A 23,914-nucleotide genomic window follows, 5' to 3' on the forward strand; every position below is an offset into this window, starting at 1 on the left:
TGTATAGCACTAAATACAGTTACGCTAAACCACTTCTGAGTAAATTTCATAAAAACCGATTTCACATGATATAAGACCAGGAACCAACAGAACATATTTAATAAAATTTAAGCCAAACAATATTAAAAAAAAAAATTCATCATTAATTATCTCTACCATAAATACACCTTTTTGATATTAAGAAGTATGGGAAAAGGAAATAAATCTTTCACGGGGGAATTATAAAATGACTATATTTGATCAAAATATGGACTTTTTGAAAGTATAAAGTATTTGTAAAAAATGGACATATTGAGAGCATGCAGTATCTGGAGCCAAATTATTAACACAAGTCTTACTATCTCTGTAATATTAAAAACATGAAGGTACAAGTTAAAAACCATTGCAGCCCTGCAAAATTCTTCAGTGTTAAAACAGAAAGTAAGATATCAAAGCATTAACAAACTCCAAGAAATCTAAAATAACTGACAATATTGGTCCAACTGAAACTTGGTTGTAGGAACAGATTCATTTGATCTACCAATCCTAGTTACCCTAAGAAAGTCAGTTCTAAAAAGAATCCAAATACTTAGGCGTTTAAAGCAGCTGAGTAGAAATAAGATATTTAACATAAATCAGAAACCTGTGATGTCACCACCATTGAAATGTGTACTTCAAACACTTAAATCTGGAATCCTTAGAACGTGGCATGTTCTGATAGAGAGAGGGACTCTTTTAGTTCATGAATCCATAAGTAAATAAAATATGACTCGAGTTTATTTCCCTTCTCTTAGCACAAACAGATCTACTGTGATTGTAAAACAAATACAAGAGGCACTAAATTGCACATATTAATGACTGACAGAGCTTAAAATAATTACTAAAAAGGAAAGAGACCCTTAAACTTATTCAGTAGAGCTAGAAACAAATATGCATCATGTCAATTACTGAAGTAAAGTCATGTCAACTGATTTCAAGATGTTCTTCAATTTATAGAGGATTATGGACAGTGGGCTTCCAAATTTCGAAGGATAATCTACAGTCTCAATTTTTATTTTATTTTCTATTACTTATTAAGATGTATACTATCAACGGTCCAGCTAAGGAAACACTGAGGTAGTGCTAATGGGCAAAATGGAGAATATTTAAAGTATTATCAATGTCTATTTCTCATATTTACTGGCTTCCACATCACCATATATCTGAGGCTAATATAAATATATTTTCGATTTATTCCATAACTAAACCTTAAAGATTAAGCAAACAGACAACTTACCTCATACTGACAGTCTGACGATGTGTACATTTTTAACAATGCTACATGGCTATCATTTTCTGGTTGAGCAATATGTAGTTTCAGAGAAATTTCTGTGGAGGATGGAACCCTGAAAAGATACATATCAACTCTCAAATACAAAATGCTGTTAAACAACCATGGCTAAGTCAATCCTCAGCACAACACAATGAAATAATGTACAGGAAGCTAGATGCCAGACACATTATTATGGATGGACATTTTCTAGTCACATCACAGTTGTGTGAATGCTCCCTCTAGTTATAGGAGTTGGGGGAGAGGGTGGGAAGGGGTTCATGTTTCAAGCAAGTAAGGTTTAAATTTTAGATCATTTAAATAAGAATACTGTACATTATCTTATTATATTATCTTATGGGCACAATGCTACTTAAAGGACACCTACATTTTACTAAGAGGTATTTTAATAATTTCACTCTGATTTAAATAGACAAAGTAGTATTCAAAACATGTATTTTTCAATGTAATTATGTAATATATTATTCAAAAACACCATTTTAAGGTAAATTCTTTCATATACTCACTGTGCAATGGTTAGTGAATCTTCATAAGACCAGGGAATATGAAGTTTATAGATACTAGTTATTTCTTCTGTGAAAACATAAAAGAAATATGTATTATTAACCTTATGTTACACTAAATGTTATATAAGCTACTATAATACCTAACTAATTACACAATTACTCATTTCTTAAAAAATAATCAGTAAGAGTTATATCACATAATAAGAAATTATGGAGGATTATTAAATAATAATGTTTAGTTAGACTTACAAAAGATATTAGAGCATAAGGAAAGTACTAAGAAACTGGAAAAACATTCAACAGCTAAATCTGAATTACTACTATAATAAGACAGCAAGATATACAGCATTATTAAAATGTGGATATTTAAACTGAAATAGAAGATGCTTACTATTAAGAAACAGTCTATCTTATATCCGTTGGAAATATAAACAGCTTTACTATTATCATATATTTAATTTTAATTCACATAAAATATACGGAAGAATAAGAAAATTCAAGTGAAGACCTATTGATTCTTCAAATGACAATACTATTTTTCCAGAAAATACACTTACCTTTGACTCCTGAGCACTTGCTTACTACGTTGATTTTAAAAGCTTGATATATCTAATAGAGTTTGACAACAAAAACAAAAAAGCAAAAGTTTATTTGGTTACTTAACTAAAACGGTAAAGTAAAATCAAATCCTTGTTGTAGTCAGGATAATTACCTGTCCGAAGTTCAGAAGCTCTATATTATAGAACAGGCCACTTGTATTTAATATCACTTTCCTTGAAGACAATCCTGTTGAATTAAAAGTACTGTGTTATTTAGAATAGCAAAGAATAAAAAAAATGTACTGATTGCTTACACATGGTTTAAATAATGCCAACAGATTTTTAATATTAAAAAAGAGTTTACAGGTTTTTGCTTCTGGTATGAGGAAGTAAACTCCTAAAAATCCGATCCTCCTTCAATAAACTCTGGGCAAAACATTTGTAATGACTTTCAATCACATGTATGTGTTTTAAAAATAAAGTACATATTTCCAATTTCAAAAAGGCATGTTTTCTTGGTAGAGCTCTTATTTTATAAGCTTGCTATCTTTAATGAGATAGGCAATTCAGAGTTGTCATTTCTGTACTGTTCTGAGTATTTTCTACTTAAAAAAAGGGTGGGGAAGAAATAAAAATCTTAAAATAAGTTTCGTCTCTCAAGTAACACAGATTCTTTTCAGGAATGGAATATAAAAAAAATATTTAAAGGTTGGGGCATGCCAAAAGGACACAGGAGCCAACCCAAAAAGAGCTCCCAATATCCAAAGCTGGAACAACTTAAGAAAAAATTGTAAGGACAGTAGTGGATTATAACCCAATGAATAAAATAAATATCCATGAGTCCGTACTGACATAAATAAAAATTGAATAAATAAATAAATGGGGGAGAAGGGACAATTTTTCCTTAGGAAGAATTCCAATAAATACAGAATACCAGTAATAATTGCTTCAGACTAGAAGAACCAATGGATGCTAAAATTAGTGGGTTATTTTGAAGAAAAATAAGATACATACACATTCTCAAAATATCTCCCCCAAGATATTCATTAATTACAAAAAGGAAAGCTGTAACTTTATAGTGGAGAAACCTGGCAGACCCTAGCTTAACCAAGTAATTAAGGTTAACATTACTAGTAATTAGACTTAGTGACATCCTGTCACTTAGTGACATCCTCTGATACGATACACTGGGAAGTACACATCGCTTCTGTGATAGTCTTGCCAAAAATGCATAACCTCCATCTAATAATAAGAAAGAATTAGACAAATCCAAATAGAGGGATCTTCTACAAAATAACTGATCAGTACTCTTCAAAGGTGTCAAAGTTATGAAAGACACAGAAAGACTGAGGAACTATCAGAGATCAGAGGAGACTAAGGAGACATGCCAACTAAATGCAAAGTAGGAACCTGGAGAAGATCATCGGTGGAAAAACCAATGAAAACCAAATAATGCCTATAGTTTAGTTAATAGTATTATACCCATGCTAATTTCTTAGTTTTGACAATTGTATTGTTTATGTTAAGATGAGTGAAGGATATAGGGGAACTTCGTACTCTTTCTGTAACTTTTCTGTAAGTCTAAAATTATTTCAAAATAAAATTTAAAAGAATATTTAGTTATGTGTATTTTACCAGAATAAAAAAAAAATGTAGAAAAATCTTCAAACCTTCATAGGGCAGACAGCAATTTATACTTTATAATAAACCTTTTATAAAAAGGGCCAATATGTATTATAAATTCACATGAGAACACAAACACACAAACACATGATTACCTGCAAATGTATGTGATCATGAAGAAATTTCTTTTAAAGTTCACTTCTCAGAAGATGACTGCTGGTCCAGTATTAAATAAGAATCAAACCACTGAACCACATCATATGGTTATTATAAGAGCTACACTTGAAATACACAACAATATTTAGTGTTACAAGGCTCTGCTTTACCGTGACTACCTAGCAAAATAAATCAGTATTCTGTTAAAAATAAAAGCCATTCTTAAGATTTCCAAAATCAAAGTACTTACCAAAGGAAAAAAGATGAGTTACAGGAAGCTGTATGGATCTCGTCTCTTTTTTAAAGAATTCACAATCTACAACAAACTGAAATATAAAACATTGATTTATTAGGAAAAAATAGAATTAAATTTATAAAATATCTTCACTTGATGTTTGAGTGGAAAATAAAAGTAAGAAGGTATTATCTATCACACTCTAACTCTGGCTATATTTAGATGGCAAGAATTCCTCAAGAGGAGATGCTAGGCTGAGGAAATTTGATGAAGGAGCTTAACTTAATTTAATACATAAAGTATTAGAGGGTCATTTCTCTAACAACAGATTAGTATAGCAAAGTTTTCTTGTAGTTTTAGTTGTTTACAGAAGAGCGACCTTAAAGCATGGATCAAAGCATTAAGAGCCAATGTTAACTCAAAATTAACTAGGGATTTAGAGAATACATCTCTGAATACTTTCATAGTCCAAAGGAAATGTGATTTTGTTTTTTTTTTAATCCCACATTTATTATGTATCTACAGTCTAATTAGACTACAAAAGGCTTTTGGAGACATACTGCCTTCATCTACAGATGGCTAGGTTATTTGTATAAGATTACTTCAGGCTAAACAGTGTGTATAGTGAATAGAAAAAAGATTTATGACTAAGTATGAAGCAAGAAAAAGAAATGCTATCTCAAAAAAAGTAAACCTAAAATATGACATCTGCATCATTACAATTTGTTGACAAATAACATTTCTACAAAGGCATAAGGAACTCTGCTCTCAGCTGTCTACACTAAGAACAGTTTCATTAACATAATCTCCACAATGCAACCAAATTACTTTGATCTATAGGAGCTGAAGAAGAAATTAATCTGATGCTTAACTGTAGCTAGCAAGTAGTTTGCTGTCTACAGAAAGCAGAAAGCCAGCAGGGTCTATCCTAGGCTTTCCCAATAACTGCACCTTGGATTGTCTGAAGCAGTGTTATTTTGTTTGCCTCTTGGGTGGATTTTTTATTGTTTTGGAAAGTGAAACACAGATGAGGAAACATGCTATTACACTGTAGTACACACGTGAGGGAATAAAAGGAAAAACTTGTTAAGGGGCTTTGCTTTTATTTTTCCCTACTTATAAGGCAAAGAACACTGTCAGATATTTTCATTATAGAAAACAGCTGTTACAAGATTAGAGCAATCATTTATTGAACAGGATTATTCATTATATTTTTACAGAGCATTTTTAGGTGAGATATTGTCTGAGACAGGGAAGTAGCTTTAAATCACTTTGTACAGGTATTTAAAATAACACCATTTTTACTATTGCTTAAAAAATTTGGTTATTCCTTTTATAGAATAAACTCTTACCTAGGAAAGAAAGAATTCAAGGGTCTATCTCTGAAACATCCAAGATAAGTACATTTCTAATGGACTTGTTTTCTGTCATCAAAAAATGCAGATAATTCCATATTTGCATTTCAAAAACTATATTATCAGTTGACTCAAAAAATTTTAAAACTGCCTATTTAAATATACGTATCCTTCTGATGGGGGGTTATAAGAGACATGTAGAAATTATGAAAGGCCTAAGTTAACATCCTTGTGAGATTGGGTGTGCAACAGTAGAGTCAGCAGTGTTACTTTTCCAAAGAGCATTACGACATATTTTGTATTTACTGGGCTGCTAAGACTGTCTATTTGCGAAAGGCTCATTAATTTCTTGGAATAATCAGAAAGGGCCTTCCCAAATTTGGGAAAGATGTTAATTCATTCAAAACCAACTTACCTGACAGAAAAACCCTTAAAGAGAGCTTTTAGTACTGAAGATGCTGAATTACCTCTCACTTGAGCTAAGCAAAACAAAACAATGAATCCATTATAAGGTACTTGTGAGACTCAATCTTTGAGATGACTCCCAACTACATCCCCCTTTTCCTTTTTCTTTGAAATTTTCCTAATGATTTTGGCCCCAAATTTCCTCAACTTGCTCATTCAAGAAACATTTTTTTACATATTTATATGGTAGTCACTAAAGGTTGAGGATACAAAGTAGAACAAAACCTATCTGGTTCTTACCCTCAAACAATTCACAATATGGTGATGGCAAGAGAGACATAAACATGCAAATTATAATTCAGCATAATAAATTCCTCAAAGAAGTTATAAACAAAGTATCATGGGAGTAAGAGGTTACTGAGGAGTTCGGAAAAGGAAAATAGATCTAGCTTAGGCTAGATCTTGAAGGATAAACTTGTCGGGTGAAACGTGGAAAGGGGAGCAGAGTTACCTCCATTCCCTTCCTTCCGCGACCCCACTTCTCTCAAAAATCACCACCCTTTCTTTCCTACTCCCACTTCCCTAGTACAAGCCATCATAACCGCTTCTGAGGTGCCTAGCCTCTGTTTCTAATCCATCCTGCACCACAAACAGATTCATCTTCCCAAATAAATAGCTCTGATCCGATTATTACTATGGTGAAAAATCTTTCAGCTCCCTACTAACTCCTGAATCTTCCAATCAAGGTGCTCTACAATACGGCCATTATCTACTTTTCCAGACTTTTCTTCCACTACTATTCTACCCACAGTGGCCATCCTTTTAAAATTACTATTTACTTATTCACTGTTATCCAAACATACCCCACACTTTCACACTTCCATGCTTGGATCTCACTGTTTCTTTGTCTCAACAGTGCTGTTCATTATAACTTTCTGCAATGATGTTAATATTGAGCATCTGGAACGTGGCTAGTACAACTAAGATACTGAATTTTTAATTTTATTTAATGTTAATTAATTTAAATTTAAATAGCCATATGTACTAGTGGCTCCCATATTGGACAGCACAGGTCTAGAATGTTCATTCTACCTATAAACGCCCTAACTATCCTTTAAGGTAATTTTAAATATCACCTCGTAATAAAGCCTTTCTTGATTCCATCAATCAGAGGTATTTCCCTGCTTCACACTTTTCACATATTTGCTATATTCTGATTTGTATTATACATTTTGGGGTATTTCTTTTATTCTCACTCTTCCCTCTGCTTCCAAATATATTTCTCTCTCTCTACTCAACAGCATGTAGCTTTTTGAGAAAAAAGTTCATGCCTTCCTCATTTGTGTGCCTCAGATCTTGCACATAAAAGCATACTCAATAATTAATAGATTTTGAAAGACGGATAAAGTAGAACTAGCTCCCACTTGGAATAAAGAGACTTGGGTTTATTCTGCTTAGTTCAAGTTAGAGTAGGTGATCCTAATGATTTAACAGTTTTAGGTGGATCACCAAACTAGCTATTGTTTTAGGTAAGCCCTATGCTGAAGAATTCATCAAAAAATAACTTACATATTTAGCATGAGTATCCCCAAAACATTCAACAAGCTTAATCCATTTGTTACCTTACTTCCATGAATAGATGGTACATAAACAACAAGATGAGACAAAGACGGATAGTCTTGAAGTCTTAACGTCAGAGACTAAAAAAAGATGAAAATAAAAAGCTGATTTTATTTCTTAGGGCATCTAAAGCTTAAAGCACGTTAAAACAAAGATAAATTACAAACACCTATTTCTTACTTAATAAGTTATTTAAAAAGCAGATTTCAAACTTTACATTCAGTACTTCATAAAATGCTCATGTTTCCATTTTCAGGTCAATTAATCCCGCTCAAAGTCAAATTCCTAATATTATGTAAATATGGCCTGTCAAAAATATTCCTTAAAATGTATCCCTGTATGTAAAACAAATGACATTTAACACTAAATTTAATTATGTTACAAATTATTTTCAGATTTGGTGTCTTTTATAATTTGTCTCTTTGCTTCATATAGTGTTACAGTATGATTTCTACATTTATTTTGGTAGTATATGGCAAAGAACACTCAATGGTTGAAGAATAAATGGACGCTAAACATGATGCAAGAGCTGCAACTTAATCTCAAATGGTTCTGATCTAGCCCAAGTAGTCAAGAGCTGCTGGCTAATGATGTATATAAACATCATTCCCTGGAACTTATTCAGCAAATGACATGTAGACACAACAAGGCTAATAATGCACGTCACCAAATGAACATCTGTTTTCTTCTCAAAATTAAGACCAGATCCTATAGTCCAAAATTTGAGAAATGAGTAGATAGGAGACTGGTGTATTAATGAAAAGCCAACCACCAAATACAGTTTTTAAATCCAGTTTTTCTCTCGAAGTAGATGTGGGAGTGGGTAGTTATATGTTGTAACAACCTGTGTGCATTAAGAAATTTCTGCAGACACTTAACTTTCTCCATTGTTCTTCAGAAGCACCTATGTAGGCAAGTTGGACAGAGGCCCTGACGCTAAAGAACTGTTAACGAGTGGCCCTCTAACAACTGGACCAGATTCACCTGGGAGTGCTTGTTAAACTCCTGGGCTGCACTTCAACTTACTCAGCAAAGTCTCTGCAACACTTATAAATTCTAACGTAAATTAAAGGGCCTTAAAAGGGCTACACAAACCATAGCTACAGGCAAGTGAGATCAACCAGACAGATAATAGTGTGAAAGATAAATTAATAGAAAGAACCATGGTTACTCTATGTAGCTATCCACTCTAATAGCTTTTGTTATTTATTCTCAAGAATAATTTTTTTCTCAAGAATTTTTTTTTTTAGGATCAGAATACTTTAAAAAGGTATCAGTATCAAAATATGTTTCCTTATGAAGTTCCCATATAGTTATAATGTCAGTAAGAATTCGACAATATAACAATATTCATGAAATTGCTACATTGACAGGTAAGGTTAATATGAAGTTTGGAAATTTTTCAGTGTTTAGTAAAACTGCAAGGGTAAGATGCGCTCAATGCCGAGGCCACATACACAGGAAATCAAACACCAGCGTTTAGATGTCAGAAACCTCTAAGTTCTGCTGCCATGTTTCGGGCAAAGCTGTGGTGCTAAAGTATGGTTTAGGCAAAATGGTGACTAGGTCATTTTTCTCATATAACTTAGATTTCTTATGAAAGTTAATTTTTTTGTTTGTTTTTAGCAGTAAGTCCATTTGGGCTTATCAAATTCTTGGCCTGCTGGGCTTTGTGTATGGTTTTAGAAACCTCTTCATTGTACCCATGACAGAAAAGTTCCATGTGATTGGTATTTAAAAGCTGAATTTAGGGCCGGCCCCGTGGCTTAGCGGTTACGTGCTCGCGCTCCGCTGCTGGCGGCCCGGGTTCGATCCCGGGCGCGCACCAACACACCCATTCTCCGGCCATGCTGAGGCTGCGTCCCACATACAGCAACTAGAAGGATGTGCAGCTATGACATACAACTATCTACTGGGGCTTTGGGGGAAAAAAATAAATAAATAAAAATTATAAAAAAAATAAATAAATAAAAGCTGAATTTAATTTTTACGAGTGCTTCACTGGAGGCTTCCATCTATCTACTAACAGTCAGTCAATAGAGATGCCAAAAATGATATGATTCTCATCTGATGTTACTTTTGTTGAGGTGATACAAATATGAATAAAATCTGCAAAATTTTTTCACTTTAACCTTTCCAATCCCTTCAACTTCATGGCAAAATAATTTTGTGTGCTTTTTATAAATGGATAACACGTATTATATACATAATTTTTATTTTCATGATAATGGAAAAGTTTGTTTACATTTAATAATTACAATCGTCTTCAACCAAAAACACCTAATATTGCAGAATATTATAATCCTTGTTTTCTAACTTCTGTCTTCCATTTCTCCCCCTAAATTCCAGTAGGCTTTTAATGCTGCCTGGCAATCTCTATCAGCATTCACCATAAAAAGTAAGCAGCTGGAATAGCTCATCCTCTTGCTGTTCAGCCAGCTGTTTCTCACATTTAGAACAAACAAAACAGGGGCCTAGAACTAGATGAATACATTGCTTAATCTTGGAGATTAAAAAAAAATATATAAAGATTTTATGATTTAAGAAATAACTTTAAAAAATAGAAGCAAAGTAAAATTGTATCAGGTTTTTAATCACTTATTTCTTCCTAATTCTTAAATTACAGACTGAATAGGATATCCAAATTAGAAAGTCAAGGAAATATTTAATATACCTTATGAATGATTGATCAGTAAGTATATCCTAATACTTTTGTTTGTTTTGCTCCTGCCTAGAAGGTCAGGATAGAACCAGTGGGCGACTTTAAAAATGTTCATATGAGTCAAATCATTTCTCTACAATATTTGTCTCATAAATACAAAGCCACATGAATGAATATGCACAAGCTAAGACTGACCAAGGTCACAGAAAAAATAATTGCAACCATTCCAAAGTCAAGTGTGAGTGACTTAGAATTATTCATTCTGTCGTAATTCCTCTCTGTCAGTATGTTGAAGTTCCCCTCTGTTGGTATAGTACAGACTCGACTATGTATACAGATAAATATAAATACCCATGAACATAAATAACTAACTGAATTGGAGTGGGAGATGACTGGGACCAACCAGATGACTTCACTTCAAGTCTATGAGTCTAGTACTTATTATGAAAATATATTTTATTTTTAAAGTACAGATTTACTTAAAGACTAAAAACTATCAATCCTGGCATAAGATTATCAGTTATAAACACAATTTGGAAATTAGAACAGATATTTTCATCAAATTTTAGCATTGTTTTATTTTCTCAACAATAGATTTTGAGAGTATGCGAATTAGCTTTTTGTCAAAAGACTTGCTGACCTACTAGAGTTCCTTAAGGAAATCACTAACAATTATTAAATAAATCCTATGGAGTACCAGCTAAGGTAGAGAGTTATCCAAGTGTTTGACCACAAAGTGATGTTGAAGCTGTTCTGCAAAATTACTTTCCGTCTCTTTGAGATGCTCTCTTCCCTACTAGGTCCTCTTCCAAAATGAATTCTGAGTATACCACTCAGCTTATATTTTAAGACAGACCATTCCAAACATACCCTCAAAATGAATTTTAAAAATTTATCTAGCTCTTGTTATGGTGCTATAGCATATAGATTTAATTTTACTTAAGCAGATTAACTTATAGTTTTTAACCTCTGAAAGCTAAAAAAAAATTGCATGTTATTCTCTGTTAAATGTATTCCTAGAGAAAATATTTCTAAAATGTATATTAGCAAATCTCAAGTTTATTTAATACCCAAATGAATTAACAAAAGAACATATTCTAAAATGCCTATAGGCTGATGCATTTTTCCACCTGGATATGAAAATTCTAAAACCATAATTTACCTTAATTGTTGGCAGCAGTTCAGCTTTCCATGATAAATCAACTCCTTGTCGGCTTTGAAATAAATATGAAAATATAATTACAGGACAAAAATATTAAAGTATTATAAATAGGCTTCAGAGGAAAAAGAAACCATGTACAGACCTATCAGAAAGAGTTCAAATGAACTGAAGTCTAACAAGTCTAATCCAATATACTCTATCCACACAGTCCCTTTGGGAACAAAAAATTATTTTTCCTAGCAACCAACTATTCCAATGTTTACAAAAATTACTGATATGTTAAGTTCCTCTAATTTTCATTTTAAAACAAATATTATAATTTAGTATAGTAGCAAAATGAGCTTAAGAACGTATGGAGCTATTCTAAAAGCATGATTTGTGAGTATTGTTTATGTTGAGAAAAATAATGGAGGGCCTTAAGTTCAAAAGACTTACCACATAGATGTGCTGTTTATGCAGCCAAAAATCCAACTGTTTGTATCCTGTTGATTAATAACACAAAACAAAGCACACTAATATTGTAGAAAATAATTATATGAAACAGGCATCTTCACCATTTTACTGTTATATGATAGGGTCAGTAGGCACGATGAAAACATAAAATAGCAACTTGTTATTTAGAATCGTATCCAAGATGTTCTCAAAAGTCAAATAGGTTAAAGGGAGGCAAAAAAGTCTCATGTCAACATAGACAGGTAAGAAGCAACCCAGAGTAGCAGTATGAGAATGACCTGATGGCTATCTCTTCACAGCACACTGCCTAAGCATTTCTAATTTTTGAGCCAACACTTTCAGAGTTTGGCAATGTCTGTACTTTAATTAGGTAGTTACATAGTAAGTAACCTACATTTTAACAAAAATAGAAGAATGAACAACTAGAGGTGGACTTTTATACAAACAGAAAACAATCCAGAGCCAAGTAATTAAAATAACAATCCAAGTACAGCTATTTAGTTTACCATTTGAGTTCTAATTTGATTACCAGGCAGATAACTTCTATGCAACTGAGAATGTGTTTGTATTGAAGCATAATTCCAAGGGCTAAAGACTGAAGCTAGTTATTATTTTATCAGAGCAGCATGGGAATGCTGCAGAGATGGCTGTGATATTTTAACAACATTATGTATTTCGCTTCAGTCATTTAGGAGCAGTATGACCTAAGAGCTTCACTTAAACTTTTAAGGAAGCAGTAAGAGCAATACTCCATGATCTGATGATCCAACTACTGAAATCCTACCAGGGCATAAAAAGATAAGAAACACTGCTCAGACAGCTACACAAATTTTTCCTTAGTATTCAGATAGGACAATTAAAAAAAATCAATCCTTTCATTCAACTAACATTTATAAAGTCTATTCCAGGGCCAAGGAATTATGCTGAGCCCTCAAGCCCTCTGAGACATAGTCTCTGCCGTCATGCAGCTTAAATAAAATATTAAGGCATTTTTCAAGAATACAGAAAAGAAAGCTGAAAGGAAACAAACAAAAAACAATGTGGTATTTTCTCTGCTCTTCCCTGCTGGCAAAATACTTGTGTGACTTCTGTATCATTGCCTGTGCTTCCCAGAACAATAATGTGGAATTACAAAGCAAGGCAACAGAACAGATCTGCACAGCCTAGACAAAGAAAACCTCTCAAGATCCAACCCACTTTTGTAATGGGTTTTTGCAGCTACTAAGGGAGCCTATCTTCAAAGATAGCCCTTATTATGAAAACTGCCAATATTCCACACTACTTACTTCAGTGTATAGGGAAATCTGACCAATCCATCAACAGACTGAATAAAGTATTCTTCAAGCCCACCCTAAAATATTGTGTTGATATAACCTAGAAGGCGTCAAAAGAACAATTTCAGTTCATCTAGTGAACATTCCTAACTCAACTAATTACAAAAATTGTATTGAAAATCTTTAAAAAAAATTCACTCAGGAATTGCCAACTAACTGCCGAAGTATATAGAACAGAAAATGCTACTTGATCATAAAATTTATAGATCTAAAACAAAAAATCTGTCTACAGTGAAAAATGATGCCCTTGATAGCTGCTAAAATCTTTAGGTGAAAAATTGATTAGGAACTTTGTAATGGACAGACCACTCTGAGACCACATGAGTCCACTGATAAGTCCTCATTTATGTTCCTAAAAGTGGGACAATCAGATACTACAAACCTCCTGATGAGATAAGCACACAGCTCTACTTATAAAACATTCCTACCACAAAAAAATGAATCTGAGTCTAATCAAGATTCTAGAGCTAACTACCAGTTTACAGAAAACATGTTAAAAGATACAAGAATACAATCAGCTAAACGCAGAATGTAGGAAATTCTGTAGAATATATAGCCCACTTTCTTGAACAAATGAATGGCCTAGGGGAAAGTAAGAGAGGGCTGTTATAAAAGAGACTTAAGATTCATGCAATGTATGCAAATGCATACGTATGCACTTTGTCTGGATTCTGATTCAGATAAACCAACTTAAAATTTAACTGAACAGAGGAAAATTGAACTGGATACCACCTGATATTAAAAAAACAGTAATTTTGTTGGATGAAATAATGGTATTATGGTAATGTGTAAAATTCTTATCTGTTAAAAAAACATATTGAAGGGGGCCGGCCCGGTGGTGCAAGCGATTAAGTGCACGCGCTGTGCTGTGGCGGCCCGGGGTTCCCCGGTTCGGATCCTGGGTGTGCACCGACACGCTGCTTGGCGGGCCACGCTGTGGCGGCGTCCCATATAAAGTGGAGGAAAACAGGCACGGATGTTAGCCCAGGGCCAGTCTTCCGCAGCAAAAAAGGAGGAGGACTGGCATATGTTAGCACAGGGCTGATCTCCTCACACACAAAAAAACAACATATTGAAGTATTTATGGATAAAATAATAAAATGCCTGGAATTTGCTTTAAAAATGCTTCAGTCAAAAAAAAAGTAAGGAAGGGATAAATGATGTAAGAATGGTAGAGCGTTGATAACTGTTCAAGTTGTGTGATGGTTACATGAGAATTCATTATCGTATTTTCTCTCTACTTTTATGTTTGAAAACTTCTATAATAAAAATTAAAAAAATTTTTTTAAATTCACCACATGATCTTATGCTCATTAACACCCATGGATCTTAATTACAGAAAAGGGATCCTCTAATAAGCCAAATGGATAATTTGCACTTTGGCAAAGATTTTTCTCAATATAATACTGACACTCTGATTTGAAATTTAGTATCGAATATGGCTATTTTAAGCCATCACTCTCAGGGCCAGATTCTCTTGGGATAAACTGCCCATCCAGATTTTAGGCTGAGAGATGCTAGTCTTTGTGAGAGATGCAAAACTCTAGTAATTTCACTAAAATTAGTATCCATTAGCACCTAGCCCACAGTGCCCGCCTATTATCTTTTCTAAAGACTTTAGTACATATAAAATGGCAGTATCTACCAACTAATAAATATATTAGATCCTAGTTCTAAAAAGTACAAATACCCTACAAAAGGGAGAAGAGGGAACTTAAATTATGAAAAATGCAAATATAAAGTGAAGAATCCTGGGACATGCCAAAAAAAAAAAAAAAAAGTCAGAACAGAGAGAAAAGAACTCAAATTGGGAAACAAATTCCTGAAAGTAAGAAATGTTGATAAATTATTATTTAAACATTCTTAACATAACAAAAGCATGCGATACCATCTAACATTTTTTACAATGCCTAGCATAGTAGGTACTCATTAAAAAGAAATACACAAACATTCATCACTCTGATACTCTAAGTCTAGATAACAGTAACAAAAAGTTACTATACTATTTTAGAGAATATTTGGTATAAAACGTACTACAAATATTAGTGTGAAAGCCAAGGGAAAAATACAATTCACCTTATAAAATTCCTACAGAATAGCTTTGCTTAAATATATCTATTCTTTAAAGTACTAACAGAATTTTAGAATTAAAGAAGCTTTGAATTGAATTCCTTCATCCTAAACATAGTGAAAGTAAGGTAAAAAGACAGGGTGGGAGACCTAAACTAGAGCCAAAGGTATAATTTAATAGTATATTATCAGTTACGGAAACATTTTGATTAATATTTTTCAACCAAAACTCTCTGTTCCAGATAAATATTTTTCAACTGATTAGATTTAATAATAGTTTACAGCTAAAGATGAGATCTACTAGATATTAGTTGAATTTGAAAAATGAACAATAGTTAGCCTTTTAAATTTACATAAAATATATCAATTATCTTACCAGCATGGTGCTCTGACAATAGACATGAGTGTAGATTTTTCTATGATTTGCAAGAGGAAACGTAAAATATATCTTATCAGATTCCTAAAAAAAGAGGGGAAACACAATAAAACTATCATGAGAGTGGATAATTTCATCATTCAAAAATCCAGATGAAGCAACGAGTAATGATTCTATCATTCCCGGTGTTGTTGAGCACTAATATTTTAGAAATAAGAAGAAGATGATCCAGATATTAGACAGAGAGATCAGGTACAAACCATGTAGTCCTGAATATGTCTTAGAAGTATCAGTATGAATGTATGTTTTTTTGTTTTGGTTTGGTTTTGGGGCCTTATAGTCAAGATAAAATACATTCCTTAGCTCCATCCAATGAAAAGGCATAGAAATGCTAACCCAATAGCCATAAACAACTCTAGTGCCAAAATTATGGTTTTTAGACACCATTTCCCAAATAATAGAAAGAGTTCCTTAGGGAAAAAGCTGATTCAGGGTCTGGGGCAGGAAATGTACAAAATAAGCTGAAATATCTTCTCATATTAGACAGTGAGGAAACTATCAAAGACAACTAAAGAACAGCTATATCAAGAAGATTCAGGAGCCTAACTTGAAATGGCTTCCATGGGTCAAAGATAAACAATTATAATACCAACTTTAGTATCAAAGATAGAACAATTTTAGTATTTTAGTTTAGATGGAAATACAAATACATTTAAATCCATGAGTTCATAATAATACCAGAGAAAAAAACTCTCAAATCACTTATAGTCACTGATGGAGGACGCTTGTGACCCAACTTACTATTCCGAAAACTAGTAAATATAAGATCCAAAGATCCAAGAAATTATCATTTTTTCCTTTATGATTTGTTCCACTTTTGATAAATTTATCAGATGAAAAGTTTTTCTATACAGTGTTCCAGTTAATAAATGAAGAAGAAATAATAAAACTAGAGTATCACCATTTTTCACCCCCCTAAATGAATGAATGATTCCAGGCCTTCTTCATCAATAGCTGCTAACATCACAAAAAGAGAGACAGTCTAGCAAAAACAAAAACCTGAATCTGATCAAGTATCTAGTTCCAACCACTGAGTCACAGGAAAAGAGTAGGCAAAGGAATATGTTGAATGACACTACAGGAATGCAATCAGCAAAATCAAGACTGTCAAACTCTACAGGACAAATGACTTGTTTTTCTCAACAAATAAACTGCAAGGAATAAGACGGGGTGGAGGACGTATTAGAGATTAAAAGAGGAATAAGAGACATCAAATAATAACCTGTACACCTTCTTTGTATCCTGATTTAAACAAATTGAAAAACAAAGAAACAATAAAAATTTGACAGTTGTGATAAAACTGGAAAATTGAACACTGACTAGATATTTATTACTAAGGAATTATTATTAAATTGTTTTAATGTAGGAAAATGATATGTGGTTATCTTTTTTAAAGAGTCTTTAACTTTTAAAGATAAATACTAAAATATATTTTTTTAAAAAAGTAAAAAAAATCTATTGGTGGTATACTTACATTGTAAGCCACATAGGTCCATTTGGACACTTTTACTGGAACCCACATAGATGTTCCTAAGGTAAAAAAAAATTAATTTGTTTGGCTTTAAAAAAACATTAAACAATTTCTTTTATTGAATGCTGGTGAAATACTTCTCAATCAAAACAGGAGTTGAAAAAGAAGTGATGTTCTGAACATTGACTATTTTAAAATAGAAAATCTATTGAGATGTTCTCTATAGGCTCATCACCAACTAGCAATCACATCAAGTTAAGCATTTTAAATCTATTTGGTGTCTTTACCTCTAAGGAAGTATCAATAGATGGAAATAAATACTTCATTTTCCAAATAAGACAAGTAATTAAGTAGAGTATGACGGGTATTATATTTAAAAGCAAAATTTACCAACAAAAGATAAGCTGTTAATCCAAAAGAAGACTGAAGAATGACTGATACTGAGAAACTAAGTCAAGAATAATATAGCACTTATTTTATGTGACTGTCAGGAGAACAGAGACTTTAACTCTATCTTTTAAATTTTTCCACTTGTCACGTTATTTTCAGGACAAAACTTTTATCAGCGTCATCTTACAAACTGCTTTTCTACTTTTTCCCTTCTTTAACCAAGAACCTCGTAAGAATCTATCATAGAGAAATTAATACAAATAATAGGATTATAGTACCTGAAGTATCACAGTTTCAGACTTTGTCTGCTAATCACAAGTTTACCCCAAAATAATAATCAAATCTCTACTTAAAATTAAAACACGTTATTATCACCAACCTGTTAAGTCAGAAATTATTGCTGGGTTTTCCTCAAAGTGTTTTGCTGGGTGTCTTATAAAGTGGTGATTCAATACCGACAATTTCTTCTTGGGATTTTGAGTTATCTAGAAAGAACATTGATACATTCTGTATCCTTTTATATCCATTGTGATAGTTCAATGAAACTTTGCTGGTTTAATGATAAGGGCCAATAGTGACTTACTCTGGGCCAGGCACTGTTCTAAGTGCTTACCATGTTATTAACTCATTTAATCACTATAAGAACTCTAGGAGATGATAACCTTTCCATCTGCATTTTAAATATGAAGAAACTAACGCACAGAGAAATTAAGAAACTTCCCCAAGGTCACACTCTTATTAAAGAGTTTGGGCCAGGATTCAAACCCAGGCAGTTTGGCTCCAGAGTCCATGCTTTTAATCATGATGCAATAGTGTCTTTCGAGTAACAGTTAAGAACAAAACATATCAAGACATATAGAACCACAAGAGAACTTAAGAGAACTTCCAGTCTAGTGATTCCAACACACTAGTTTTCAAACTCAGACCAGTGCCAATCCCACAACAAAGAATTCCTGGTCACTAGAGAAAATAGGAATTGCTAACTGTCCTTCCTTTGAAACTACTTTCCTTTACTCTGTTCTACTTACTTTCCTTGCATCAAAATATTCTTTCTTTCATGAAATGAAAGTGAGAGCAGACAACAGGATTTTCTATTGTTGTCCTAAAATATTCTAGCACTATAAATGCTGGCAACTTTATATCAGTCCCTTCCTTTAAAAAAATATACTGGGGTGTAGAATCCGTCTAGAATCTTCACTACTCAATTGTCTAGTTTAAGCGTTGAGTGATATTTTCTCAACAACATAGCGAATGACAATGAAACGACGGTGAGGACCCAGGTCTACTAAATCTTTTCAATCCCTTAGGAAGTCACAATTAAAACAACATTGAAAAACGAAAACTGTTCGCATTCCATGACCAATTCACAGTGTTAACTCTATGAAGCTGATTTACTTTAATAAATATACTAACTTAAATATGGTATCTTGTGGCTTAAAGTGTGGTAAAACACAGAACGATTTGGTTCTTTTATTGCATTCTTCAGGAGAGAGCTAAGTATTTATCATTCCCTCTATCAGTAGGTAAGCAGCTTTCTGAAGGGTTAAGGAAAAAAATACAGATACTACCACACTCCCAAGAGAGAATGCTACAGAAGCAAGGGTCCAAAACACAATGATAAGAAAAGCATTACCTAGTGATCTATCAAAAAGGAGGTCACACATACTAGTCTTTCAAAGAATTGGAGCCTTCAGGGAAAAGAATTCATAAATATCTGGGCTGCCATACTTTGTCATAATGAAAAAAATTGTCTAATACACAAGGAACTTTTCCTCCAAAAGGAAAGGCCAGAGCCATAGTTCATAAAACGTTTCTATGGAACAGTGATGTACTGCAAGATGACCAGAGGTGAAAGCCTGCTTAAGATAAATAATGGCAATATCTTCCCAATTGACAGAAAAAAAATTTGTTAATGCATAGAATTCTCTGAATTTTGCTGAAATCTTTGGTACCCGCTACTATTTATCTGCTAGCTGACAAGAAAGAGATGAAAGAGTAATACGATATTCCTATAAAGGGCACTATGATTTCCAGGTGTCCTACTAATCGAACAACTTGGAAAATCACTAGTTTGGAGAATTTATATGTGAAATCTCATTACAGAAAACGTTCAGCTTCTAGAAGTACATAATTTAAGTCTGGTAAGCTTGGGTTATTCAATGAATGTAGATATTTTGATTCTATCAGAAAGGTAAAGATGTTTTAAAAAAATTTTTAAATATCTAATAAGATGGTTCATGAGTCTACAATATATTAATAAGAAAAAAAATGATAAAATAGCTTGTAATAAGTATTTCCCTTAAGTTAAAAAAAGTTAGAAGGATATATATCAAATTTTAAACAATACAGGGAAAGAACAGGCGGAAGATTTAAGGTATCCTTTCACATTTTCATTTTCATTGTATTCTATTAATTATTAATAGTGGTCAAAGTATTATCAGACAAAAATAAATAAATTTTGAGATTAATTACAGTAATATAAGGTATAGGCTTCTATTTTCATCAAAGTAAAAGAAAAAAGTATTAAATCCATCACTGTTGTAACAAAAGCTTTTACTTTACTGAAATAATTTTTACTTTAAAAATACATACTTGCTTCGTATCGGCATCAATAAGATCAAAGAATGCTCGAATTGTAGTCAACTGCAATTGTTTACACCTAAGGAATAAAAAAAGTGTCACGAAGAAACTTTCTTTAAAAATACACTTGATACAAACACATACAATTCTATTATTTAACAGAATATTTGAGTTTCCTTTAACGCTGTAAACTCTAAAATTATTTAACAAATCACTATTATTAAGCATCTATCTTAAAGTTGACACATATAAAAATAAAGCAAATTAAATCTTCCTGGATGTTTGACAGTAGAACTGTCAGGGTCCCTCTATCTCCCCTGAATCTCCTTGTCTACCCCAGCTATTGATGAACTGTCAGCCCGTCTTCATATGCCTGAACTGTTGCGGTTCTTGCAGACACCAGTTATTGCACAGGCAGAGGAAGGTGAAAAGAGAATCTTTAAGCCAAAACAGAGAGATAAAATAATAGGGCCTATGTATTTCTTGACCCATATTTAATCTATCTCTTTCTTTATTTATATTAAGGATAAATCTAATTCCTACTTGGTTTTCCATGTGCTGCTGCCTAGAATAGTCAATGCTACATTAATCAAGTCCATGCTACATTAATCAAGTCCCCGAGTTTGGTGATTGGCCAAGAGTTCAGAAAGTCCTACCACAAATGCATTTGATTTTGCCCAACTATGACAAACTCTAAAATTTTGATATTTAACACTAGCTTTATTTGAGGCTAATGCTACTGGTTCTTTGGGAGATGATTTTATAGGTTTTCAAGGGAACCATGGTCAAGCTGAGACAAGAACCAAGGTTAGAGTTCTAAGCACCTAAGATAGTCCTTCTCGAAAATCCTTATTTATTTATGGATAAAGCTCTAAGAAAGCTAACACACCAGTCAATGTATTGATGAGAAAAGAGGACCACCACAAGTCACCAAAATACGTTATATTAACTCACCACACAATGGAGAGGTGGTCAGTTGAGACCCAGGTCTTAGGCACTGCTGAACTCTAAAAGGAAAGAAAAAAACCCAAAAATCAAAGCACATTTGTTATTCTCCAAAAGGTTTAAAATTCTTACAACCTAATATTTAGAAACATGTTAACATTAGTTTCACATTTGTTATTCTCCAAAACGTTTAAAATTCTTACAACCTAATATTTAGAAACATGTTAACATTAGTTTCACTATTTTATGATGCATAGACATTTTTAAATGATGCATTCTTATAAAAAGTGATCCAAAAATATTAAGTTATTTCCTGCAAAAAATAACATAATTCTGTCATTACTGCTTAGTCAAGCTTAAATTACCTTTAAAAATTATTAAAGCTATCCATAGATTCTTTACTGAAGTTTAATGTCTAACTCTTTATTACTCTAATAAGAGACTGAGTTTAAGATTCTTTAATAAATCATAGTTTATGGTGTAAATTACAATAGATATTTTATTAAGTTTAGTTCTGACCAGACTACTACTTGATAAATTCTAAGATGTTATTTCTCAATCAGGGTATGCCTGTGAAATACCTAGGCCCAGGAAGACTTTTCAAAATAAATATGTCTGATGACAATTCTAAACCTACCAAATCAGACTCTTACAAGTGAGGCTTATTTATTTTGAAAAAAACCCCTAGATGATTAGGGATCATCTAATTACTGGTTAGAGACAGGAGGACAAAGGATCCTAAAAAATATAACTCTTTGCAGAAGGCTTCCTAACAATGGTACAACACTTTTCAAGAAATAGATTCCTTTTCATAACAGGTAATGACCTCCCTGTGAATAGCATCTTACTTACAACAGGGAAACATTAAGTAAATCTGATATTATTCTCACAGTCTCTCTCTGCACCATCAAAGATACAATGAGCTGCACTCACCAGAACTGCCAAAACAAAATAAAAATAGGAAACAACCTAGATGCAAGAAAATTTACAAAGGCTAAAATGCCTCTTTAATAAATGAGCTAAAAAAAAAAAGTAGGTATTTATAATTTCTAAGGAGTCACTGTCATCCTTGTACTCTGCAAATAACGTGTATTTGGGTTCTAGGGTTTAAAGTGGGAGGAATCTACAGCTTACTTGTGAACTTACAAACATTAGATCTCATGTTTAGGAATTACTGCTGACAGCTTACTAAAAAGTTGCGACAACCACAGTTCACTGTGGTTCTAAGATTATATTAGATCCTCAGTAGAGTAAGAACTCAGAGGAGAGAGCCTTTACCATTACCAAGAACATAAAATTGGTTTACTTTCATTCACTGTAACGAATGCTTCTGTGCTAGAGTTGAAAAAGGGAAAGGCAACACAAATAATAAAGGTAGTTGCTCATCATCTTTGTGGTGAAACTGCTGAATGTCCACCAAAACCCATTCTGCCCTTCTTGCACTCTCGGCTAGACTACATCTCTTAGCCTCTCCTACTCTAGGGTATAACTAAGTTTTCTCTAATGGTATGTGAGCAGGAACAACATGTGGCATTTCCAGGCCTGACTGCTCTTCTTCACGCTCTTTCCCCCTTCCCATAGTTGAAACAGTAATGATTAGAATGACCTTGGAAGTGCAGCATTCAAGGAGGTGCCTACTGTCAACCTGGGTCCCTTAACAGGACTCCTTCAAAAACTACCTACCAACTGAAATACACACCTAGGGCAGTTATATGAGTAAAACGTAAACTTCTATTGTGTTTGAGTGCCATTGCCTGCATGAGTGTATATTACAGCAGTTCAGCCTACCCTTCTAAACAACTGTGGTCTCTAACTTAAATAATTTTTCTAGTCCCAATGCATGTAAATGTCATTTCACTGTTCTTGAGACAATCATTAAAAATTGTTACTTCTTAATAATTGTTTTTTAAAGTAAAAACTCAGATTATATAATAACCAGTTTTGAGAAAATTCCCTAAGAAGTAAAATATTTTCATCAGAAATACAAGCTGCCTTGAAAGCAATACATTATCAAATGGATTAGAAAAGAGGGACACACACCCACAGGCGCGCACACACACACACGATTAAAAAGACTAGTTTTTTAAAAGATAAGATGCAGGATGCGGTATCAATACAGCATCATGCTCCAGACCAAATCTAGGAAATAAGTTATATCCAATTTTACACGACTAAAACATCTGTTTACTAAAGACTTGACATTTAGTGTTTTGAGGACTTGCAGCAAATATCTGCCCAAAATATTCAAAATCAAATAACAAGATTCATACCAATAATGAGGTGTGAGAGATTTACCAATTTAGTTCCAAAGCTATTATGGCTACATCACAACTCCTCCAGCTATAAGAAAATGGTGGGTAATAGCAGAACAGCTTAATAATTGTTGTTCTATGTATAGTAAGCATTCAGTAAATACCTGTTTAATGAATGAACAGCAATCTAAGGTGGGGCAATAGTAGATGAGCTGAGAAAAGGAGCATCTATGAAGAGAACAACTATGAAACAAAGCACTATCTCCTAAGAAGCAAAAGGAACTCTATGGATTTTCTTTTAAGAAATTAAATTAAGTTATATTTAGAGATGATTGTGAGTTAAAATGTTAAGATCTTAACTGAAGACTTCAAGGTTAAATATACAAGAAATAAAATAAGTCCTAAAGGAAA

At 33.0% G+C, this 23,914-nt stretch overlaps 1 protein-coding gene across 8 annotated transcripts in view; it reads right to left on the reverse strand.

Annotated features, from left to right (window-relative positions):
• Positions 1-23,914, reverse strand: part of PGAP1 (post-GPI attachment to proteins inositol deacylase 1) — a 69,179-nt gene that overhangs the window by 21,237 nt on the left and 24,028 nt on the right. For all 8 annotated transcript variants that reach the window (XM_087435538.1, XM_087435541.1, XM_087435542.1 and 5 more), the window contains 13 exons: positions 21,261-21,313; positions 20,319-20,385; positions 18,106-18,211; positions 17,340-17,395; positions 15,806-15,889; positions 12,008-12,054; positions 11,573-11,624; positions 7,751-7,828; positions 4,384-4,459; positions 2,528-2,601; positions 2,373-2,424; positions 1,816-1,882; positions 1,256-1,364 (listed from right to left, as the gene is read on the reverse strand). In XM_087435538.1, the coding sequence (XP_087291664.1) occupies positions 1,256-1,364; positions 1,816-1,882; positions 2,373-2,424; positions 2,528-2,601; positions 4,384-4,459; positions 7,751-7,828; positions 11,573-11,624; positions 12,008-12,054; positions 15,806-15,889; positions 17,340-17,395; positions 18,106-18,211; positions 20,319-20,385; positions 21,261-21,313 (921 nt within the window). The remainder of the gene's footprint in view (positions 1-1,255; positions 1,365-1,815; positions 1,883-2,372; positions 2,425-2,527; positions 2,602-4,383; positions 4,460-7,750; positions 7,829-11,572; positions 11,625-12,007; positions 12,055-15,805; positions 15,890-17,339; positions 17,396-18,105; positions 18,212-20,318; positions 20,386-21,260; positions 21,314-23,914) is intronic.

This window comes from Ceratotherium simum, chromosome 9 (assembly GCF_057802395.1).
Source record: "Ceratotherium simum simum isolate JZ-2026a chromosome 9, ASM5780239v1, whole genome shotgun sequence".
Classification (NCBI taxonomy): domain Eukaryota; kingdom Metazoa; phylum Chordata; class Mammalia; order Perissodactyla; family Rhinocerotidae; genus Ceratotherium; species Ceratotherium simum.